An 18998-nucleotide genomic window follows, 5' to 3' on the forward strand; every position below is an offset into this window, starting at 1 on the left:
TCAGCCCCTTTACTTTCAGTGCAGCAAACTCTCTCCAGAAGTTCAGTGAGGAGCTCTGAATGATCCAATGTTGACCTAAATGACTAATGATGATAAATACAATCCACCTGTGTGTAATCAAGTCTCCGTATAAATGCACCTGCACTGTGATAGTCTCAGAGGTCCGTTAAAAGCGCAGAGAGCATCATGAAGAACAAGGAACACACCAGGCAGGTCCGAGATACTGTTGTGAAGAAGTTTAAAGCCGGATTTGGATACAAAAATATTTCCCAAGCTTTAAACATCCCAAGGAGCACTGTGCAAGCGATAATATTGAAATGGAAGGAGTATCAGACCACTGCAAATCTACCAAGACCTGGCCGTCCCTCTAAACTTTCAGCTCATACAAGGAGAAGACTGATCAGAGATGCAGCCAAGAGGCCCATGATCACTCTGGATGAACTGCAGAGATCTACAGCTGAGGTGGGAGACTCTGTCCATAGGACAACAATCAGTCGTATATTGCACAAATCTGGCCTTTATGGAAGAGTGGCAAGAAGAAAGCCATTTCTTAAAGATATCCATAAAAAGTGTCGTTTAAAGTTTGCCACAAGCCACCTGGGAGACACACCAAACATGTGGAAGAAGGTGCTCTGGTCAGATGAAACCAAAATTGAACTTTTTGGCAACAATGCAAAACGTTATGTTTGGCGTAAAAGCAACACAGCCCATCACCCTGAACACACCATCCCCACTGTCAAACATGGTGGTGGCAGCATCATGGTTTGGGCCTGCTTTTCTTCAGCAGGGACAGGGAAGATGGTTAAAATTGATGGGAAGATGGATGGAGCCAAATACAGGACCATTCTGGAATAAAACCTGATGGAGTCTGCAAAAGACCTGAGACTGGGACGGAGATTTGTCTTCCAACAAGACAATGATCCAAAACATAAAGCAAAATCTACAATGGAATGGTTCAAAAATAAACATATCCAGGTGTTAGAATGGCCAAGTCAAAGTCCAGACCTGAATCCAATCGAGAATCTGTGGAAAGAACTGAAAACTGCTGTTCACAAATGCTCTCCATCCAACCTCACTGAGCTCGAGCTGTTTTGCAAGGAGGAATGGGAAAACATTTCAGTCTCTCGATGTGCAAAACTGATAGAGACATACCCCAAGCGACTTACATCTGTAATCGCAGCAAAAGGTGGCGCTACAAAGTATTAACTTAAGGGGGCTGAATAATTTTGCACGCCCAATTTTTCAGTTTTTGATTTGTTAAAAAAGTTTGAAATATCCAATAAATGTCGTTCCACTTCATGATTGTGTCCCACTTGTTGTTGATTCTTCACAAAAAAATACAGTTCTATATCTTTATGTTTGAAGCCTGAAATGTGGCAAAAGGTCGCAAAGTTCAAGGGGGCCGAATACTTTCGCAAGGCACTGTATGTAGAAAAAGTGAAGGGGTCTGAATACTCTTCGAATGCACTGTACTTTACTTAGCCTTACCCAACACCAGCTACGGGTAATGATTCACTCTACCAACTAGCAGGCAACATAACAAGATGACATGCATGGATATTTATTTAACCTTTATTTTAGCAGGGAAGTCCCATTGAGATGAAGGCCTCTTTTTCAAGAGAGCCCTGCGTACAAATACAGCATTTTACAAATGCAATGCAATAAAAACATACAGTACTTACAAGCAATTAATGAAAAGCATTCCTCAACAGTTCAACGGGACTTCTAGAGTTAGCCATCCCTGTGATCGGGCCTGGTAAGTCTGTAGTTTAACAATGAAGTTTGGTGCGGCGGGTAGCCCAGTGATTAGAGAGTAGGACTTGTAACCGAAAGGTTGCAAGATTGAATCCCTGATCTGACAAGGTAAAAATCTGTCGTTCTGCCCCTGAACAAGACAGTTTAACCCACTGTTCCTAGGCCGTCATTGAAAATAATGAATTTGTTCTTAACTGACTTGCCTAGTAAAATAAAAGTAAGGTACGGCGGAAGTTTGTGCTAGAGGGCTTGAATTTGTAATCCAATACCTTCTTTAAACTTACAATCTAATACCACCAACAGGCATTCCTGACACGTTGATATCATTCCTAGTCCTCAAGGGGAATGTGACACACATGAAGTCCTTCCTGTTTTTGAGACTGTGTATTTCCTTCTAACTGTTCTGATCAAATACACTGGAGCCTGGAGGACACAGACGAACCAAACGGTCTTTCTCCCTTCCACTATCCCTGTCTCGCTTTCATCTGAGCCATGGGGGTAACACTACTGTAACAGAGCAGCACAACACACAATCTACAGGCCTTCCTGTTGATATTAAGCTTTCCTCCTAGCGATGGCGCATCAGGTTCAACATGTAACAATCTGTAACATCACCCCATGTCCCGTGTGACTGCCTGGTCGACTGACTAACTGCACACGGCTTTGTGTTGAGTGGCCTCCTGAGCCCTGCTGCTATTTTAGTCAAGGTCAGAGAGTGGGGGAGAGAGGACTTTTATCAGACGCTGTGTTGACATGGCGAGAGAGAAAGCGGGAGATGAAGGGAGGGAGAGAGAGGGCTCTTATCAGACACTGTGGTGGCATGGAGGGAGGGAGAGAGAGAAAGAAGGAAAGAGAGCGAGAGGACCCTTATCACAGGTTGTGTTGACATGGCCACTTCAGCTGCCCTGAGGCCTTGTTTGTCTGCTGATAGCAGTCAGGGCCTTCCTAGATTGAGCCCCTGCCAGCTTTAGTAACTCTGCTTTAGTTGCTCTGCATACTTCCTGGTTAAGGAAATTGATGTGGTGCAAACATCCTATTACATTACTAGGGGGGATATATCATAAACCCTCAAAGTTCCAGAATGTTTTGGTAATGGCAGCCATTTTGGTCAGGGAGAAATCCAAACCATTCTAATTGGAATAAATAGGGATGCACGATATATCGGTGAACATATCGGAAATGGCCGATATTAGCTAAAAATGCCAACATCAGTATCGGCCGATGTCTAGTTTAACGCCCGATGTGCAAAATCGATGTCAATGCTGACCTACATACCTATTTAACGAAGGTAAATGACGTAATGACGCCACATAATATTGTGCGCTATACGTGCAACACAGCATTCCTAAACTAGCCCACAATGTCTGCTGTGTGGATCGAGCAGTCAAGTCAAGCAGTCATTTGAAAGAGTAACAACATTTCAGCGAGACGACTCAAAGGTGAAATCCATTAAAGCCAAGATAATGGAATTCATTACCCTTGACAATCAACCGTTCTCTATCGTGGGTGATGTTGGCTTTCACCAACTGGTTGAGCACCGGTTAACACTACCAAGTGTGCTGTTTTTCTGACGTTTCCCTACCGGAGTTACACAGTAATAGCATCACTGCTATTAGCTTCACGACATACATACTATGGAGTGCCGTTTGGGTCTTTGTGTGCCAAAAAAGACACAGTAGCACTGTCAAAGTTGTACAAAAAAGTCAACAAATAAGCAAACACCGGTCATGAACGATGTGTTTACAATACCGTGTTGGTAATAAAGCATAATTTGTTCGACCGCAACCCGGACCGGGTTATGTGTTGTGAAGCTAGACACAATAATGATTCGGCACAATAGTGGAATTTGTGGTTTGCCTTCAAAATAAAAGTATGTCATTGACAGTGATGCAATGCAAATAGTAGAATTATGCCATACTTATATTTTGAAGGCTAACTGCAAATTCCACTATTGTGACTAATCCTTATTGTGGCTAGCTTCACATAGATGGGTTCGACCACCATTAATCAAATAAGAGCTGTCTTATAAATTAGGGTTATTTTAGATGACACCTAGCTATATCGTTAGCTAGCTAACTATAGCTACTGAAACAGATTGTTGTTTTGCTATGTTTTTGGGGAAGAACATTGTTTGCATCCATGAGCTAGCTAGCTTTTTTTTATGACCTGCGCTGTAGATGCGCGAGGCAACGTTACCAGCATCATAGCATATGTATCGATGAATCGTTGTGACATATGAAATACGAGTGATAGTTTAATCAATGTGTAATAACTACGTAAAAAATTTATGAACGCGATAAATTATTATGTGAAGTGCAGTCATGTTAGGGTCCTGATTGGTCAACAAGCTTATTTGACACGTGAGATATGTTTTTTGACACGCAAAGACCCAAATGGCGTTCCATAGAAATCCTGGTTGAGAATGAATCGACTGAACGAAACAGCACAGCAAGTAAGTGAAAGAAATAGGTCTTGATTATATTTTACTGGTAATGGGGACATGCGTAAATGCCAACAAAATAACTTTGTGTGTGTGTAACGTTTATTTAACTAGGCAAGTCAGTTAAAAACATTCTTGTTTACAATGATGGCCTACCCCGAACAACGCTGGGCCAATTGTGCGCCACCCTATGGGACTCCCAATCACGGCCAGATGTGATACAGCCTGGATTCGAACCAAGGACTGTAGTGACGCCTCTTGCACTGAGATGCAGTGCCTCAGACCGCTGTGTCCATGTGTGTGTTAACTATTTAACTGTACTAGAATGCTTAAAAGGCTGCTAAAATTGTAAATATCGGTTATCGGTATCAGGGTTTTTTTTTTTACCAAGAAAATGTCGATATCGGCCAAAAAATGTCATTTCGGGGATCACTACATGTAATAGTTATTGTCAACCTAAAATATTGTCATGTGATTCGTTCCACAAAAAGTCCCTTTTCCGTCCCATTGATATTTTAGTAGAAGTTGTGCACCAATATCTATTTTTTATTTTATTAAATGAAGTGACGTTTAATGTAGACCACTTGGAGAATTCAATAAGTTTGATTTTTAATATGAAAAAGGTTTGCCAAAGTGCAAAAAATTATCTTCTAGGAAGCTTTCAAACGCACATAATCCCAAAAAATGTTGGTTTTACCATCATTGTAAATTATGTTATTATCTAGTTATTTTGTTGCTTTGACAGTAATTTCTGAAGATTATGATTAGTTCTACCCTTGGCAATTTTCTGGGGTTTTGTGGTGGAAAACTGAGCCGGTTGAGCATAACACGAAATGTAGAAATGTTTTAGCCATTACTTTTTGTGACGCTTGCATTCAATTGCCACTCCCTGTTGCACACGGATTTATGACTGATATAAGATTAAATTGTCAACCCTGTTACTTTACCTGGAACTTAATAGGCACCTACTATAGTTACTTCCTGAGATGGGACAAATATGTCAATGGACCATGTCTACATTTTTGTTTTCTTGAAAAGCTATGAGTGATATTACAATATCAGTACTTGCATTCACAACTTGTCTAAGTCCTATCATCAACTTATTTCAGCCACTGTATGGCTGTGGATTGACTGCGTTGTTTGTCTGGAATGTTGTCGTATTGGCAGTTAATTTGAAGAACTACTGTAATCATTCCACTAAACTTGTCTGGCTAGCTAGCTAACAAACGCACAGTGCAGATAATCTTCAAATGAATTGTCTCACACCATCTTATCACAGCACTGGCTGACCATGGTTGACCAACTCACCAAAATTGCTTACCATTTATACTGTCATAAGAAGGTTAATGTCTATTCTAGTATTCTCATTCCTAATTCTATGGTAGAAAATGCTGTGAGCTCTGAAGTTTATTTACCTATGTACATTTACATGTTGAATGGACAAGCGGTACAGTACATCTGGGTACAGTAGCAAATGCATTTTACTCACTGTTGGTTGAGTGTGCTGTATATTGGCCTCTCACTTGCATAAGATAGTTAATGCAAATAATGTTTCAGGAGTGTTGTCAGCATTGCAGGTTGATCAGACTCAACTGTTGACTTTATAGGCCAGGGGTGTGATGACCTGTGGTTGGTAAAGCATTGCCTAAACCTGCTTAGATGGCATTAGATAATTAGCCCAGTTTGTTGGTTTTTCCTTGGCAAAGAATACAAAGGACAGCAGTATATTTGTTTTTGGTATGATGGTTTTATTTGTTATTATAAATATACATTATTTTACCAGAGCCTCTCTGATAAGTAATAGTGCTGAGCGATTAGTCTTTATTTGTAATTTATTTTATTCCTCAATTTTGGTAAAAAAAATAAAATAAAATAAAAAAAAACATTAAATGTTTGCCTTAAAATGATTGTAGAGCTTTTTAATAAATATTCCAAAGCCAAATATTGAGAACATCCAAATGCCAAAATATTGGAAACATTCCATTGTCTTATTACTTTTTATTCTATTTAATTTGTTAGTCATCTCATCTCATCTAAGCTCTGCTCAGGCAGTAGCAGCCAGTCAGACAACCATCTGAAGTTCTCTCCAATGAGTTATGCTATTTAGCTAAGCTAGTAGCTAGCTGCCTATGCTGTATGAAAAAAAAATATTTCCAAGACTGCTAATTACCAAATACTACAACTGTCAATCGGGTAGAGCTACCTCTCAAACTGTCTCTATCCCTTTTGTCGGTTTTGTGTACATAACTCTATCATATGGCCGGGAGTAACATATGGAAGGCAGTACAGGCGCGATGGATTATGGGCATTGTAGTTAATTACCATTTATGCGCTGAACTAGGTTAAATATTGTTCTATTGAAAAACTTTCTTTAGCATTTCAGTTCGTTCTTGATCTGATTTCTCTCTTTGTTTTTATTTCTCTAGAGGAACGGCGTGTTGAGCTGACAAAAACAAAATGAAATTGAATTCAAGTAATTGAACCAACGTCGGTCAATTAGTTTAATAATGGGGGAAAGAACTAAATTTAATTTAATCGCTCAGCAATAATTTGTAAGAAACATAACATATGTACAGTAAGTAGCAGCCGTTTTAAATGCAGCAGAAAGATACGAGTTGGCAGGAGACTAGAGTCAATATGACCAATCTAAATGACCTGACGTTAACTACCCTGGCAGCACATTTAATAGAACATTATCAAAATTGTTTTAAATACAGTATAAAGTTTTTAAAAAGATGGTGAAAACACTAAGCTCATATACATTTGAAGATCTATGCATCATTTTGATATTTTGTCTACTTATGTGTGAATATTTGGTACATTCAGCAACAGCCACTGAATGTGCAGAAATACAATATAGAGTGATAAATCAGTGGATAAGGACATGCCTGAGGATGATGTCTTTGTCACATGCAGTTCATTCATTTAACATAATGAGTAGTAACTTATCTAAAGCAGAGTGTTCTGTCAGTTACATAATTACTTAATAGATTTTTTTTATTTTATTCACCCATTGAAGGTAGCCTAACTTCTCAGTGCTGGGATGTGTTGCAGACCAGGACAGACAGTGTTGAATCATCTGACATTCCATCCAAACCAAAACTTGGCTCTTATAAAACTGATTACCCAACTCTATATGTGTATCTGGAACAATTTGTGAGGTCATTGACCGGCTGACTGCTATTGCATCATTCTGACGAATCAGCTTATTTTCTCTGTCATACAAAATTGTTGGCTGGCTGTTATTGGCGGCAGACTTTTTTTCTACTGTCAACAGCTTCTCTATCTGTTGCTACCATGCCAACAATGTGTAATGCGAGGGTGGGTAAGTGGAAGGTTACGGCGAGAGGGGGTGTAATTTGTTGTTGCCGTACCAACGAGGTGTAATGTAGGTGGGGACGAGGTTAAGGGGGACTTGAGGTGAGGGGGGCGGGTGAGGCGGGCCGTATGGAGATCTTGGTGGTCTTGAGGGAGTAGGAGGTCCCCATAGGTTTCCACTGGATTCCTTTCCTCCTCATGGAACGACCCTTTGACCTCAGCCACATGTACCTGCCGTTCAGGTTGGTGTCACCACAAGCATTGAACCACCAGCCACCTGCCAGAAATGGGTTAAATTATATAACAAGTCTAGAACCCATAGTCAATCTCTGTGCTGCCTACTTGGAAATGTCTTTAACATGTGTATGGTACCAGACAGTGCTGTGAACCTGTACCAAGTGTGTAGTCAGTACCTGTAGTTGCATCAGGTGTGTGATCAATGCATACCTGTGTAGTTTTTGGCGCAGTTGGAGTCCTGGTGGTTGTCGTTGTCTCTGTCCTTGGTTGAGAACCTCATGCCACTGTGGTTGCCCATGGCATCGGGCAGATCACCAGACAGGTGGGTGAGGTGGAGGGTGTAGTGGGCCTGGGGTCCCTCCATGGTGAACTGGTACTCTACAGACCTCCTCTCCTCCTTCCAGTCCTCCAGCTCAATACGCAGGATAGATTCACCCTGACCAGCAAGGCTGTGGATCTTCCTCAGGCCTAGCCAGAACTCTCCTACAATAACACCGATAGCACACACAAATGTCATTGAATGGCCATAGAGCTACAACACACAGATAAAACACACATTCTCTCAGAGCTGTCCTATGATAACACAGAGAACGCACACATTCTGTTAGAACCCTTCTATAGTAACACAGATCACACACAAATGTCAGAACTCTACTTTAACAGATCACAAACGCATACAAAGCCATCAAATGGTCATAAAGCTAGTTCAGATTCTATACTGTAGGCCTAGCTACTTTGTTTTGTTCTGTATGCCATGGCCCATAACCCGTGTTAAATAGTGTGGGCCAAGTTCTGACACTCAATACTATTTTCCCTAGCCCCTGGCTGCATACTGTAGTCATGGGTGTGATGACATAATTACGCTCGTAAAGGACCTGTTGGAATGCAGTAGGATTATATGCCTATGACCTGGGGTCCAAGCCTGGCTGAAGTTAAGTGCAGCTATTGCTTTGTCTAGTCAGACAATGGAGGAAGTCAATCTGTCAAAGGGTGCCTGATAAGCTAATTTACAATAACTGTTTCCTGTCCGCTGTTCCTTCAGGAAGTACTTAAGAGTGGTGGAGTGTGGCTGTATTGGCTGTTTCCTGCTTTATGAATGCCTACAGGCCTTTGTAGACTGGAATCAGGATATAAAGGCAAAATCAGGTATGGGTGCTTGCCGCTGAGTTGAATTGAGCCATAAAGGTTTCATTTGTTTTTTTTGTTTGTTATGGATAGAGATGTATTGACTGTCTACTAGATCCCGACTGATATATTGGTTCAACGATATTATCGGCCGATATTGGCCTTTTCATCGCTAGTCCAACGATAACCGACACACAATAAATAGGATGAATAGGATGAAAAAAATCGAATGCTTATCTGAACACTTGCGGCCATTCTCATGTCATTGTTGTCACAATGTATTTAATCAACATTTGAAGCCTAGAGATTGGACAATTGCTCATTTGGATGGCGATTTATGAGAATTCAGTGGGGAAAATGACACTTTAATTTCCCCGCAGTAAAACAGTATATCGGCAGATATATCAGTATCTGTATGTTTTTTCCCCCCAGAAATCGGAATCTGTATCGAACCCCAACAAAAACGTATCGGTCGGGCTCTACTGTCCACACCACTGACAAAATTTACTGATAGAAAGAAAGAAAGAAATAAGACAAACTAACTTTCCAGATCCCCAAATCCGTTCTCGTACTTCTCCCATGCCTGGTCAAAATCCACAGACCCGTCCTCCCTGCTCTGGATGACTGTTGATCCTCCTCCTGTCGATATGGGAGATGGGACATGTAGTCAATACATGGACAGAGAAACACAGCAACAACAAAATCCAGTTCCTTTCTCTAGACTGATTATGGAAACTCGTAGGAAGCGCTTATTTCCTTCTGATAGCCCTGTTTCCTATAGACTTGTTTCTGCTTGTCTGTTTTGTCTAGACCATTTAGACTTCTGTAAGAATATGTCAAAGATGTATACACAACGCAGAGGACGAGAGGCCTAGAATTAACAATCAATGGAAATAGATGTTTTTCAGTTCAACATCTGTTTAGAATCTGTTAGAATTGTCAGTCCTGAACTCATAGCTACTTTTGCTATTTTCATTGGTCTGAATCATCTCTACATTGAGTCTGGAGCAGGATACTTGTTATTTTGTTGTACTGCTAGGAATTCTAATTTGTCAGCCACAGGCTAGTGTGGGAGGGGGGGTTATAAATTGCTTTGTTCTGTGGAGAGAATCACTGAGGATGAGGGAGCATGAATACCTACTATCTACCTCCCTGCGTGATTTGTTCCCTTTGGTGAATAAACCTATTTTCCTCCCCCTGATTTGCTTTGGGGTTTGTGTTTTTGAAGAGTAACATCAACTGCTAACGCTTGTATGTAATGCAAAGAAATGGCTTGACACATTACTGTCACATAGTTGGTTGAGAATTTGACACGGGATTGTGTCTTACCTGAGGTCAGTTCACAGAACACATTGAAAGGCTCAGACTGGTTTGGCTTGATAGAGTACACCCCGCTGTTTCTCTCTCCTCTGTTGAACAGATCACTGCAGTCCATGGATAGGTCTGTGTCCGGACCAATGGAGTCGCCTGTCAGGTATTCAAACATGTCTGGCGTCTCTGAGTTGGAATCCGCAACTTTGTCAGTTGTGTCCTGGAAATTGTCAATGCTGATCTGGAATAGCAGGCAAAGTTAAAAACGGTATGGTGTTGTCTATTTAAATGTTTTTAGTGGCCTTTTTTATACACTGATTGAACAGGGATGAAAGAAATGACCTTTACCTTTTGGTCTACTGTATACAATTCGATTATCTCTTTAAAGCAACAGAGATGTGTACCTTTTCCTCCAGAGTCCTGATCTTAGTTTTTTGGTGGTTGAGCTGTTCGTGCTGCTCCCTCACAGCTTTCAGCAGGTCCGTGATGGTCCTCTCCTGAGCCGCAATCACATCCTGAAACAGACCAGTTAACACTGTCTCGTTAATGCTCACATTAAAATACATTTCCCAATGGCATAACTTGAAATTGAAGTCATTACTACTCATTAAAAAGGTATGTTTTCATTAACTTAAACTTCTCAATTAATTCAGCAAAATAAAATTTGATGTAATATTCAGTAGGAATTGTATATGTTGAATATGTGTGCCAGAAACACTGAATCTTATATTCTAGAACAAAGACATTTCACATTGAAACAAAATAAGTCATAAATCTCAGTACTGATTTAATATGAGGGAAGGTCAGCAGTGTACCTTGAGTGACTTGATCTCGTAGAGCTGCTCTGCGGGCATCATGCTCTCTGACAGTCCCTTCAGTTTCTCCTCCAGCCCTCCTACTTTACTCTGCAGCTGGCTCCTCTCTTGCAGGATACTGTTGATCTTGGAGTTGATCTCCAGTGACAGGTTCCGGATCTCCTCGTTGTTGGCCTTGAGGAATGTGGTGGTCCTCTTCAGCTCCTCCTCTTCCTCCTTTATCTCAGAGGTGACCACAGAGAGCTGGTAGAAAGAGCGGTCAAAGATGTTGAGTTTTTGAAAGATGTCGTTGATCTGGGCCTTGGTCTTGTGGACAAACTCCCTGAGGCTCTGACCCAGTTGGAGCAAGCCGTTGGCAAGGAGACGGACATCGTCCAGCATGGCAAAGCGGGACTTGGCCTCGGCTGGAGGCTGCGTCTGGGGCTGGAGTTGAGAGGGTACAGTGGGGTAGACCCTGGAGGTATCCTGATGAGCTGCTTGAACTGTAGACACACCCAGCAGAAACAAAAGGCAGAAGAGCTTCATGGTCAAATCTCTCTCAGCAATCGTGGAATAGCAAGAAGTAGTCTCTCTCTCTGTTCTTCCTCCGCTGCCCTACTTTCACTCTCCGGCTGTCTGTACACCTCTTACTCTTTCTCTCTCTCCCTCTCCCTCTCTCTCTGTCACTCTGCTAGAAAGATGTGAGAGCAGCAGGCAGGCAGGCCTGTGTTATATACCCCAGTCCAGCGAGGGAAGGGTAGGTTAGTTGATCATTAAGCCCTGTTATGCTTGAGCTACTGGGCCCCCTGAAATCCCCTCGGCGGCCCCCTCAACCCCCTCCCTTCATAAACAAACAAATCACTGCAGTGAGCGAATAGCAAATACACCCCTTTAGCACAACAGCCCCCCCCTTAACCTCCCAAATCCCCCACCACACCCTACCCAGCCTCCATCTGCAGTACACTGCTTTAGCTGATCAGCAGAAAGCCAACAGTGGAAGGCCATCAGATGATGGCTCATTTGTCCCTATCAATCTCACCTTATAGCAGCCACACCTCACCATGATTCATAATATGTCACACAATTGTTGTCTATGGGTTTGATTTAACGTCCTGCTGAATCAGCCCAGCATCACTCTCTCAGGTCCCGCTGGGTCTAGATGAGGTGTGCTGTATGTACTGAGAGAGGCAGGTGGATGTCATCAATGCTATGGTGTTTGCTGTAGTTTGCATTGGGGGAGAATAATGTGCTAAATGTAGACGACTGTGAACTAATTTTGTTGCCATATTTGACTATTCTAGTTCTGCAATCTGACCGTGCTCACTTTGTGAGCATCTTTTGTTTCTCCTACTTAGCCAAGATTATTTTAATGCTACCAATAATCTGACTACTTTGAGATGTTGGTCAAACTGTCTCGACAACATGTTTCAATGATGGTTCAGTGACTCTAAATCATATTAGTCCTGCTCTATGTTTTATTGGGTGGAGAGGTGTGTGGGTGGGGGCAGAGATTTTGGTGGGGGGGCCACTAGGACTTTTTAGCAACTTTTTGCCTCTTTAGGATTGTTTGTCCAACTGAAAAGCGATGGTTATACTTTATTTTGGGGTCCCCAAAAGTTTCAAATGAAATACATAATACATAATACATAATGAGGAAATAGTGATGGACAGCAACTTCCCTTCAACAGAGGCACATTGTGGGGAGGTAGTTAGCGTCTCCTTTGTCAGAAGTTGCTTTGGCATTTATGTTACCTGTAAATGCATGACGAAACTCAACATGCCGTTACAGACGCGGGTAACTCTAGTGCAGGGATGGGCAACTGGTGGCCCCCCTTTTCAAGGCCCTCGGACCAGCTATCTAAACTTATTATCATGGTCGAATTACAGGCCGGGTGGCCCCCATTGATTTTGTTAGTCAGTCTCACTCAAATATCTTACTAAAAACTAACATTTCTCTCCGTCCCATGGCAAAATGTGTAGTATCCCATGATGAGTTCAGATTTTTTTGGTGGCCCCCACCCCCATCAAAGTAGCAAATGCAGATACGCTGGCTATTTGTTCATACAGTACAGAGTCTCTGGCTGCAAAATGTCCTTAGTAAATATGGGTTTCTGAACAAACACAACTGGCTACATGATTCCTTACTCCCTATATGTTATCCTTTCTAAATCTGTGGGGAGCACAAACAGGGTACAATATTCACATTGGGACATGTAGTAGGCCTACAGTGGGAGGACGAGTGTTGACTGTGTGACTCTGAAACAGTGCTTAGGCTTGGTTTGGTTATGCAGCTACTCTGAGTCAAATAATTGATTAACCTGAGATGAATCTGTTGAGGCTGAAGGACCAATAGGAGAGAATTGGCCCGTGCTGAAAAGGGAGCTGTATCTGTTCCGTATGTATGAGAATGTTTTTTTTTCCTGGGGGTTATGGCAATGCAATGACATCATTCAAAAATCACCATGGGTGCCTCAAAGAACAATCAAGCCGATCAAAAAAAAAAAAAAAAAAAAAGCATCCAGCTCTTCGCCTTCACGGAGAGACACAGCTACTAGACAGGGAAAGGAGGAGGGAGGAACGAAGGGAGAGGAAATTAGATAGAGCGTGAGTGAGGGAGATGAACCGAGAGAGAAAGGATCAGGGATTCCCACGGTTTCAGCCCGTTTGTCGTCACAGCTGTGGTCCTTGGGGGACCTCCCCTGCGGCGGAATCTACGTCAATGTGGTCAGGCCACTGCACTGCGGCTGCCTCGGACGTTCTGGGGTCATAACCCTGGGAACCCTAAAGCGTGTGTGTCCAGCTTGTTAGCACTAGACAAGCCTGGCCTCATTGGACCTCCCTTCGTGGCAATGACACATCTTTTCAACATTCTAATAAATAGATTAAATATATGCTATTGTTAAAAAAAATAATAATGTTTGGTTGTGTTTATGAAGGTCTTAGGTAACATTAGAATACGAAAAATTGCTACCACCTTATTTGGATTGGATTGTAATGCATCTACAGATGGAACTGATAGTTAGTCCATTTCAACTATCTACTAACCCTTGACCCAACCCCAACCCGTGTCCCAACTGTAAATTAACCCTTAACCTAACCTTAACCCTTAACCTTATTCTAAATCTAACCGTAACTTAGCAAGCAGTTGTTTATATATAGATAGTTTATTGATAGTATAACCATCTGTATAGTATCTACAGATGGACTATCCAAATAAAGTGACCTGCATAATTTTTTTTTTTGAAATAACGTAGCATGTTCATTTGTTTGTTACTGTGGGTTATATGTAAAAATAAACACTAAAACCACAGTTTCAAGTGTAAAATAATAAATGCTATTCATGGAGTGTCTTTGTTACAACTATGAAACAAAAATAATGTATGTTGGAACAGAATAAAAGCTTATTTTTTATAACAAAACAAATAAAAATACCCAAACCACCAAGACCCCCGGTCAAATAAAGAAAATATCAGTAGCCTACACATCCGTTTAAGTGCCAAGTGTGCCAATCAGCACAAACGCAATAATGGCATTATACTTTATACCATGATTTAAAATGGCAAAGTAATACATTTTTTAAATTGGTTTGCGTCATTATGACACACTCTGCCTTTCTAGTGTTAACTGAAGCTCCGCTGCTTACTGCCTGTGGAGAAGAGAGGAGGGCTTTTTTTAAACATCAACCTATTGGCTACCACAATATTGTCCAATTGCCACTATAGACACTTAAAAAAAAAAGAAAAAAGGGTCAAATAACTTTCCATTTTACATATCTATCATCGATGATGAACATTATACCTCTGACGGAATTGAACATACGCAGTTGGCCATGGCATTATTGCACCTTCCCCCAGCAGTGGTGCAGTAAGGCAAATGTTGCCCCCCCCCCCCCCCCCACACAACCACCAATCCAGCCCAGCAGAGGATTTAGTTGCTGTGGATCCAGAGTGATTGACAGGACGAGCCTCCCTTTTCCACCAGTCAGTGGCCACAGAGGCCTACCCTGATGGCCTTAGTCACTCCAGTCACTGACCTATTGATAGTACTGTACATGTGTTATATTCAGTACATTATATGTAGGAGGTATGTAAATGTCCTAAGGAAAATGGCGAGGGGACAATGTTGTGAAATTCACTCGGAGCTGTTGATACATACAGTATCAACAGTGCTGCTATGTCAGTTGAGTTCATGTGTTACTGTTTGACGGGAAGGTGGTTTGGTTTCACGATGGGAATGCGTGTCCGTATATGTGTGTTCCAGGAACCTGCTGTATGTGAACCCACACAGCCTGAACTTTGCCAACCGTCAAGGCTCCGCCCGGAACATCACAGTGAAAGTGCAGTTCATGAACGGGGAGGACCCCAACAACGCAATGCCGGTAACAATGACACACACACACACACACACACACGAGAATGCTTCTTAGCCCACCCACAATAATTATTCTTAGCTCACCCTCCCACGAGAATTCATTTTAGGGTTATTAGTGTATTTTGGTGCTTTACCAGGTACTGCTGCACAATCCTAGACTGATTTCTTGGAAATGGATTGTGAAGAATGGTGTTCAAGTATATTTGAGCTCTGTTACTAAACACATCATTTTAACACATGCAGACAAACATAAGTCTAATGTCCACTGTATGTTGCCTCTCTTCCTCTGTAATTCAACCCCTGTATGCTGTTCTTCATCTAAGTTTCTTTCTCATCTCTCTCTTCCCCAGGTGATTTTTGGCAAGTCTAGCTGTGTAGACTACGCCAAAGAAGCATACACTGCTGTAGTGTATCATAACAGGTGAGGGACTCAGATCCAGCTCTCAGACAATTCACTGATGTTTCCATTTTGTATGAAGTGTGCTTAGGCCCTTTCTTAAAAGAAATATACACAGAACCATTCAAAAGTTTGGACACCTACTCATTCAAGGGTTTTTCTTTATTTGTACTATTTTCTACATTGTTGAGCTTCAATTGGTGGACAGAGCCTAACATTCTCCTGCAAAAGGTCTTGATAAACTTGAATTCATTTTTCTGTCGGCGATTGTACGCTACCCAGGCCCTGAGGCAGCAAAGCAGCCCCGAACCATAATGCTCCCTCCACCATACTTTACAGTTGGGATGAGGTTTTGATGTTGGTGTACTGTGATTTTTTCCCCTCCACACATAGTGTTGTGTGTTCCTTCCAAACAACTCAACTGTAGTTTCATCTGTTCACAGAATATTTTGCACCTGGAACATCCAGGTGCACTTTCGCAAACTTCAAACGTGCAGCAATGTTTTTTTTGGACAACAGTGTCGTCTCCCGTGGTGTCCTCCCATGAACACCATTCTTGTTTAGTGTGAGTTTTTTTTTTTTATCGGGCAAGGCAGCTCTAACAAACATCTCTAATCTCATCTCATTGATTAGACTCCATGTTAGCTGATTCCTGACTCCCAATTAGCTTTTGGAGAAGTCATTAGACTAGGCCAGTGGCCACCAACCTTTTCTGAGTCAAGATCACTTTCTGAGTCAAAATGCATGCCGAGATCTACCGCTCTGATTTGTTTTATTAACATGACTTAAAAAATGTAAGTCTATGCAACATTAACCAATTAAAAACAGTACTGTAGCAATGAGGTTTGTGTAGTAAGCTATAGGCCCAATGCAATATCACTGCATACTGGCTGCTTGAATTTACCTGCCAATGCATTGTTGTTCTGGACATTTTTTAAAATTATATTTCAACATTTGTGGTAGGCTATATGATCACACCGGTAAGCGATCCATTGTTGTATTACTTGTGAGGAACAGCTGAGTGAGCACATTTAAATAATTAGCTCTTTATTTTACTGGGCTGATGGTGCCTGCATCTGATGGTCAGTCTCAGTGGAGGGAGAGAGCAGCAGACTGAGGGGTCCGTCTCTCAACATCCCTCCGCTCTCCCTTTCCTCCACTCACACTGACCAAAAAGAGACACCGTCTTCCAGCTGATGGCGAAACTCGAGTCGCATCGCATTACTTCTGCCTCATGGACAAATTCATGTTGTTTCTCCTATGAACAGAGAAAGTGAAATATTCCTTGATATTAAAAACCCAAGCTGCTAATAATAACAACGCAAGCCTATAGATACACTTTCCTACTCATTCATTACTGCTGCACTGCTTGTTGTAGCGCTGAGTGGAAATAGGAAGAACGCGCATTTTATGGGGTAAAAAAGTGTTGAGTATAAAGTGTTGACAGTGCTGAGTATGAACTTAAACATGAACTCACTCATACAAACAGCAGCTTTTTGACAGTCTCTCTCTAGTCATGGTTTTAAATGTTTTGAAATCTCACAGTATAAATTTTTGCCGTAGCTTTCTTTCATGCCTGCTACGTTACTGCAGACTCGGTCATCTGAGCAATCTGATTGGCCAACGGTAGGCCTATAGTGGCACTTGATTTCCTCTCCGGGCCCTCCGGGAAGGCAGAGTTTGTACCTTCAGACACATGAAATGGCAACAGTTTGCCTACCCGGCGAACAGGGCAGTTGAATTGGCTGCACCTACCACCAACAGCCCGAGACGAATAAAAATAGGAAAACAAGGCTTAATCGTTGTTTTTTTTTTTTTTTTACAGAAATGTTTGGCGATTGAGTAGAAATGCCTTCGACCGTTTGGTGACCACTGGCCTAGGGGTTCACATACTTTCCCCAACCTACACTGTGAATGTTTAAATGATGTATTCAATCTAGACAAGAAAAATACAATCAGTTGTGTGTTATTAGTTCAAGCACACTATGTTTGTCTATTGTTGTGACTTAGATGAAGAAATTTGATGACCAATTTATGCAGAAATCCAGGTAATTCCAAAGGGTTCACACATACTTTTTCTTGCCTCTGCAACTACGTTATATGGTCTATGAATGGCAAAGGGATATAGGAGATTGATTTTATTCACTCAGTTCAACACCTTTTTATAAACTTGTCAACACTTGCTGTTCGGTCGTCAATGAAAGGGGAGGGGGAATGACATGTCCTCTTAACTGCTTATAACACAAATTATGTTTTGTGATATTAAGATGTTGACAATGTGTATTAAAGATCTATTTAGGAAAAGTCAAGGACATGGAGGACACAAATTTAAAAATGGCAGAGTAACAAAACATGTACATTAGTTTTGCGTCCATATGACGCTCCTGGCTTTTCTAGTGTTAAGGTTTAACATAGTTAACTATAATTTTTTTTTATTATCACAGATTTGGAAAGGTTTCACCTTTGGATGTTTGGGGTTTAATTCCCTCGGCCTGTCCAATAATGTTATATTTTCCATTAGGGGGAAAGGTTGCTCAGGCTTCTTCGCTCCAAAGGATGTTTCTACCCTTTATCCACAAACAATCTATTTTGTCTTCTCCATGAGAAAAAGGCTTGCTCTGTACTAATTTAGATGGGGTTTTTTCTATAGCTATTAACCCCTTGCTTCTGTCTTTGCAGTCTTTTAGTGTGTTGCTTATTCCTATAAACCTCTGCCCTAACCAACCGTGACATTTAGATGCTTATTCCTGTTCCTTTTACAGCCCTAACTGACCAGGACTCTGTAATGGCTGATGTGCTTCTCAGATCCCCAGACTTCTCCATACTCCTTTTAGATGTCTATTCCTATACGACCCCAGTCTTTCCCAGACGTTTATTTCTTATGAAGCCCTAACCAACCATTAAATCAACTCTGTGTGTAATGGTTGTTGTGTTTCCCCCAGGTCCCCAGACTTCCATGATGAGGTGAAGATCAAGCTGCCGGCTTCTCTGACTGACCACCACCACATCCTGTTCACTTTCTACCATGTTAGCTGCCAGCAGAAACAGAACACCCCTCTGGAGACCCCCGTGGGATACACGGTAACTACTGCACATGTATGCACATGTGCGCACATATGCACAAACGCATGTGCACATGTGCACGGGCATGTCACACACGTGTGTGTGTGTGTGCATGCAAATGCACACGCACCACACACACGCACATGCCTTTTGCTTTTCAGGCCCTAATCATCTGTATTTCTCTCCT

General features: G+C 41.7%; 2 protein-coding genes across 3 annotated transcripts in view; one reads left to right on the forward strand and one right to left on the reverse strand.

The window, feature by feature from the left end:
* The window catches only part of LOC139406807 (dedicator of cytokinesis protein 7-like), a 98115-nt gene that overhangs the window by 31680 nt on the left and 47437 nt on the right, over positions 1–18998 (forward strand). For both annotated transcript variants that reach the window (XM_071149856.1, XM_071149857.1), the window contains exons 14-16: positions 15241–15358; positions 15702–15772; positions 18691–18829. In XM_071149856.1, the coding sequence (XP_071005957.1) occupies positions 15241–15358; positions 15702–15772; positions 18691–18829 (328 nt within the window). The remainder of the gene's footprint in view (positions 1–15240; positions 15359–15701; positions 15773–18690; positions 18830–18998) is intronic.
* LOC139406806 (angiopoietin-related protein 3-like) lies at positions 1557–11687 on the reverse strand. The gene is made up of 6 exons (XM_071149855.1): positions 11002–11687; positions 10591–10701; positions 10205–10427; positions 9419–9514; positions 7961–8233; positions 1557–7790 (listed from the first exon to the last, which is right to left on the reverse strand). Exons 1-6 carry the CDS (start codon positions 11524–11526, stop codon positions 7600–7602), a joined length of 1419 nt encoding a protein of 472 aa, XP_071005956.1. The 5' UTR covers positions 11527–11687; the 3' UTR covers positions 1557–7599.

The sequence above is a fragment of the Oncorhynchus clarkii genome, chromosome 4, assembly GCF_045791955.1.
Source record: "Oncorhynchus clarkii lewisi isolate Uvic-CL-2024 chromosome 4, UVic_Ocla_1.0, whole genome shotgun sequence".
Lineage (NCBI taxonomy): Eukaryota > Metazoa > Chordata > Actinopteri > Salmoniformes > Salmonidae > Oncorhynchus > Oncorhynchus clarkii.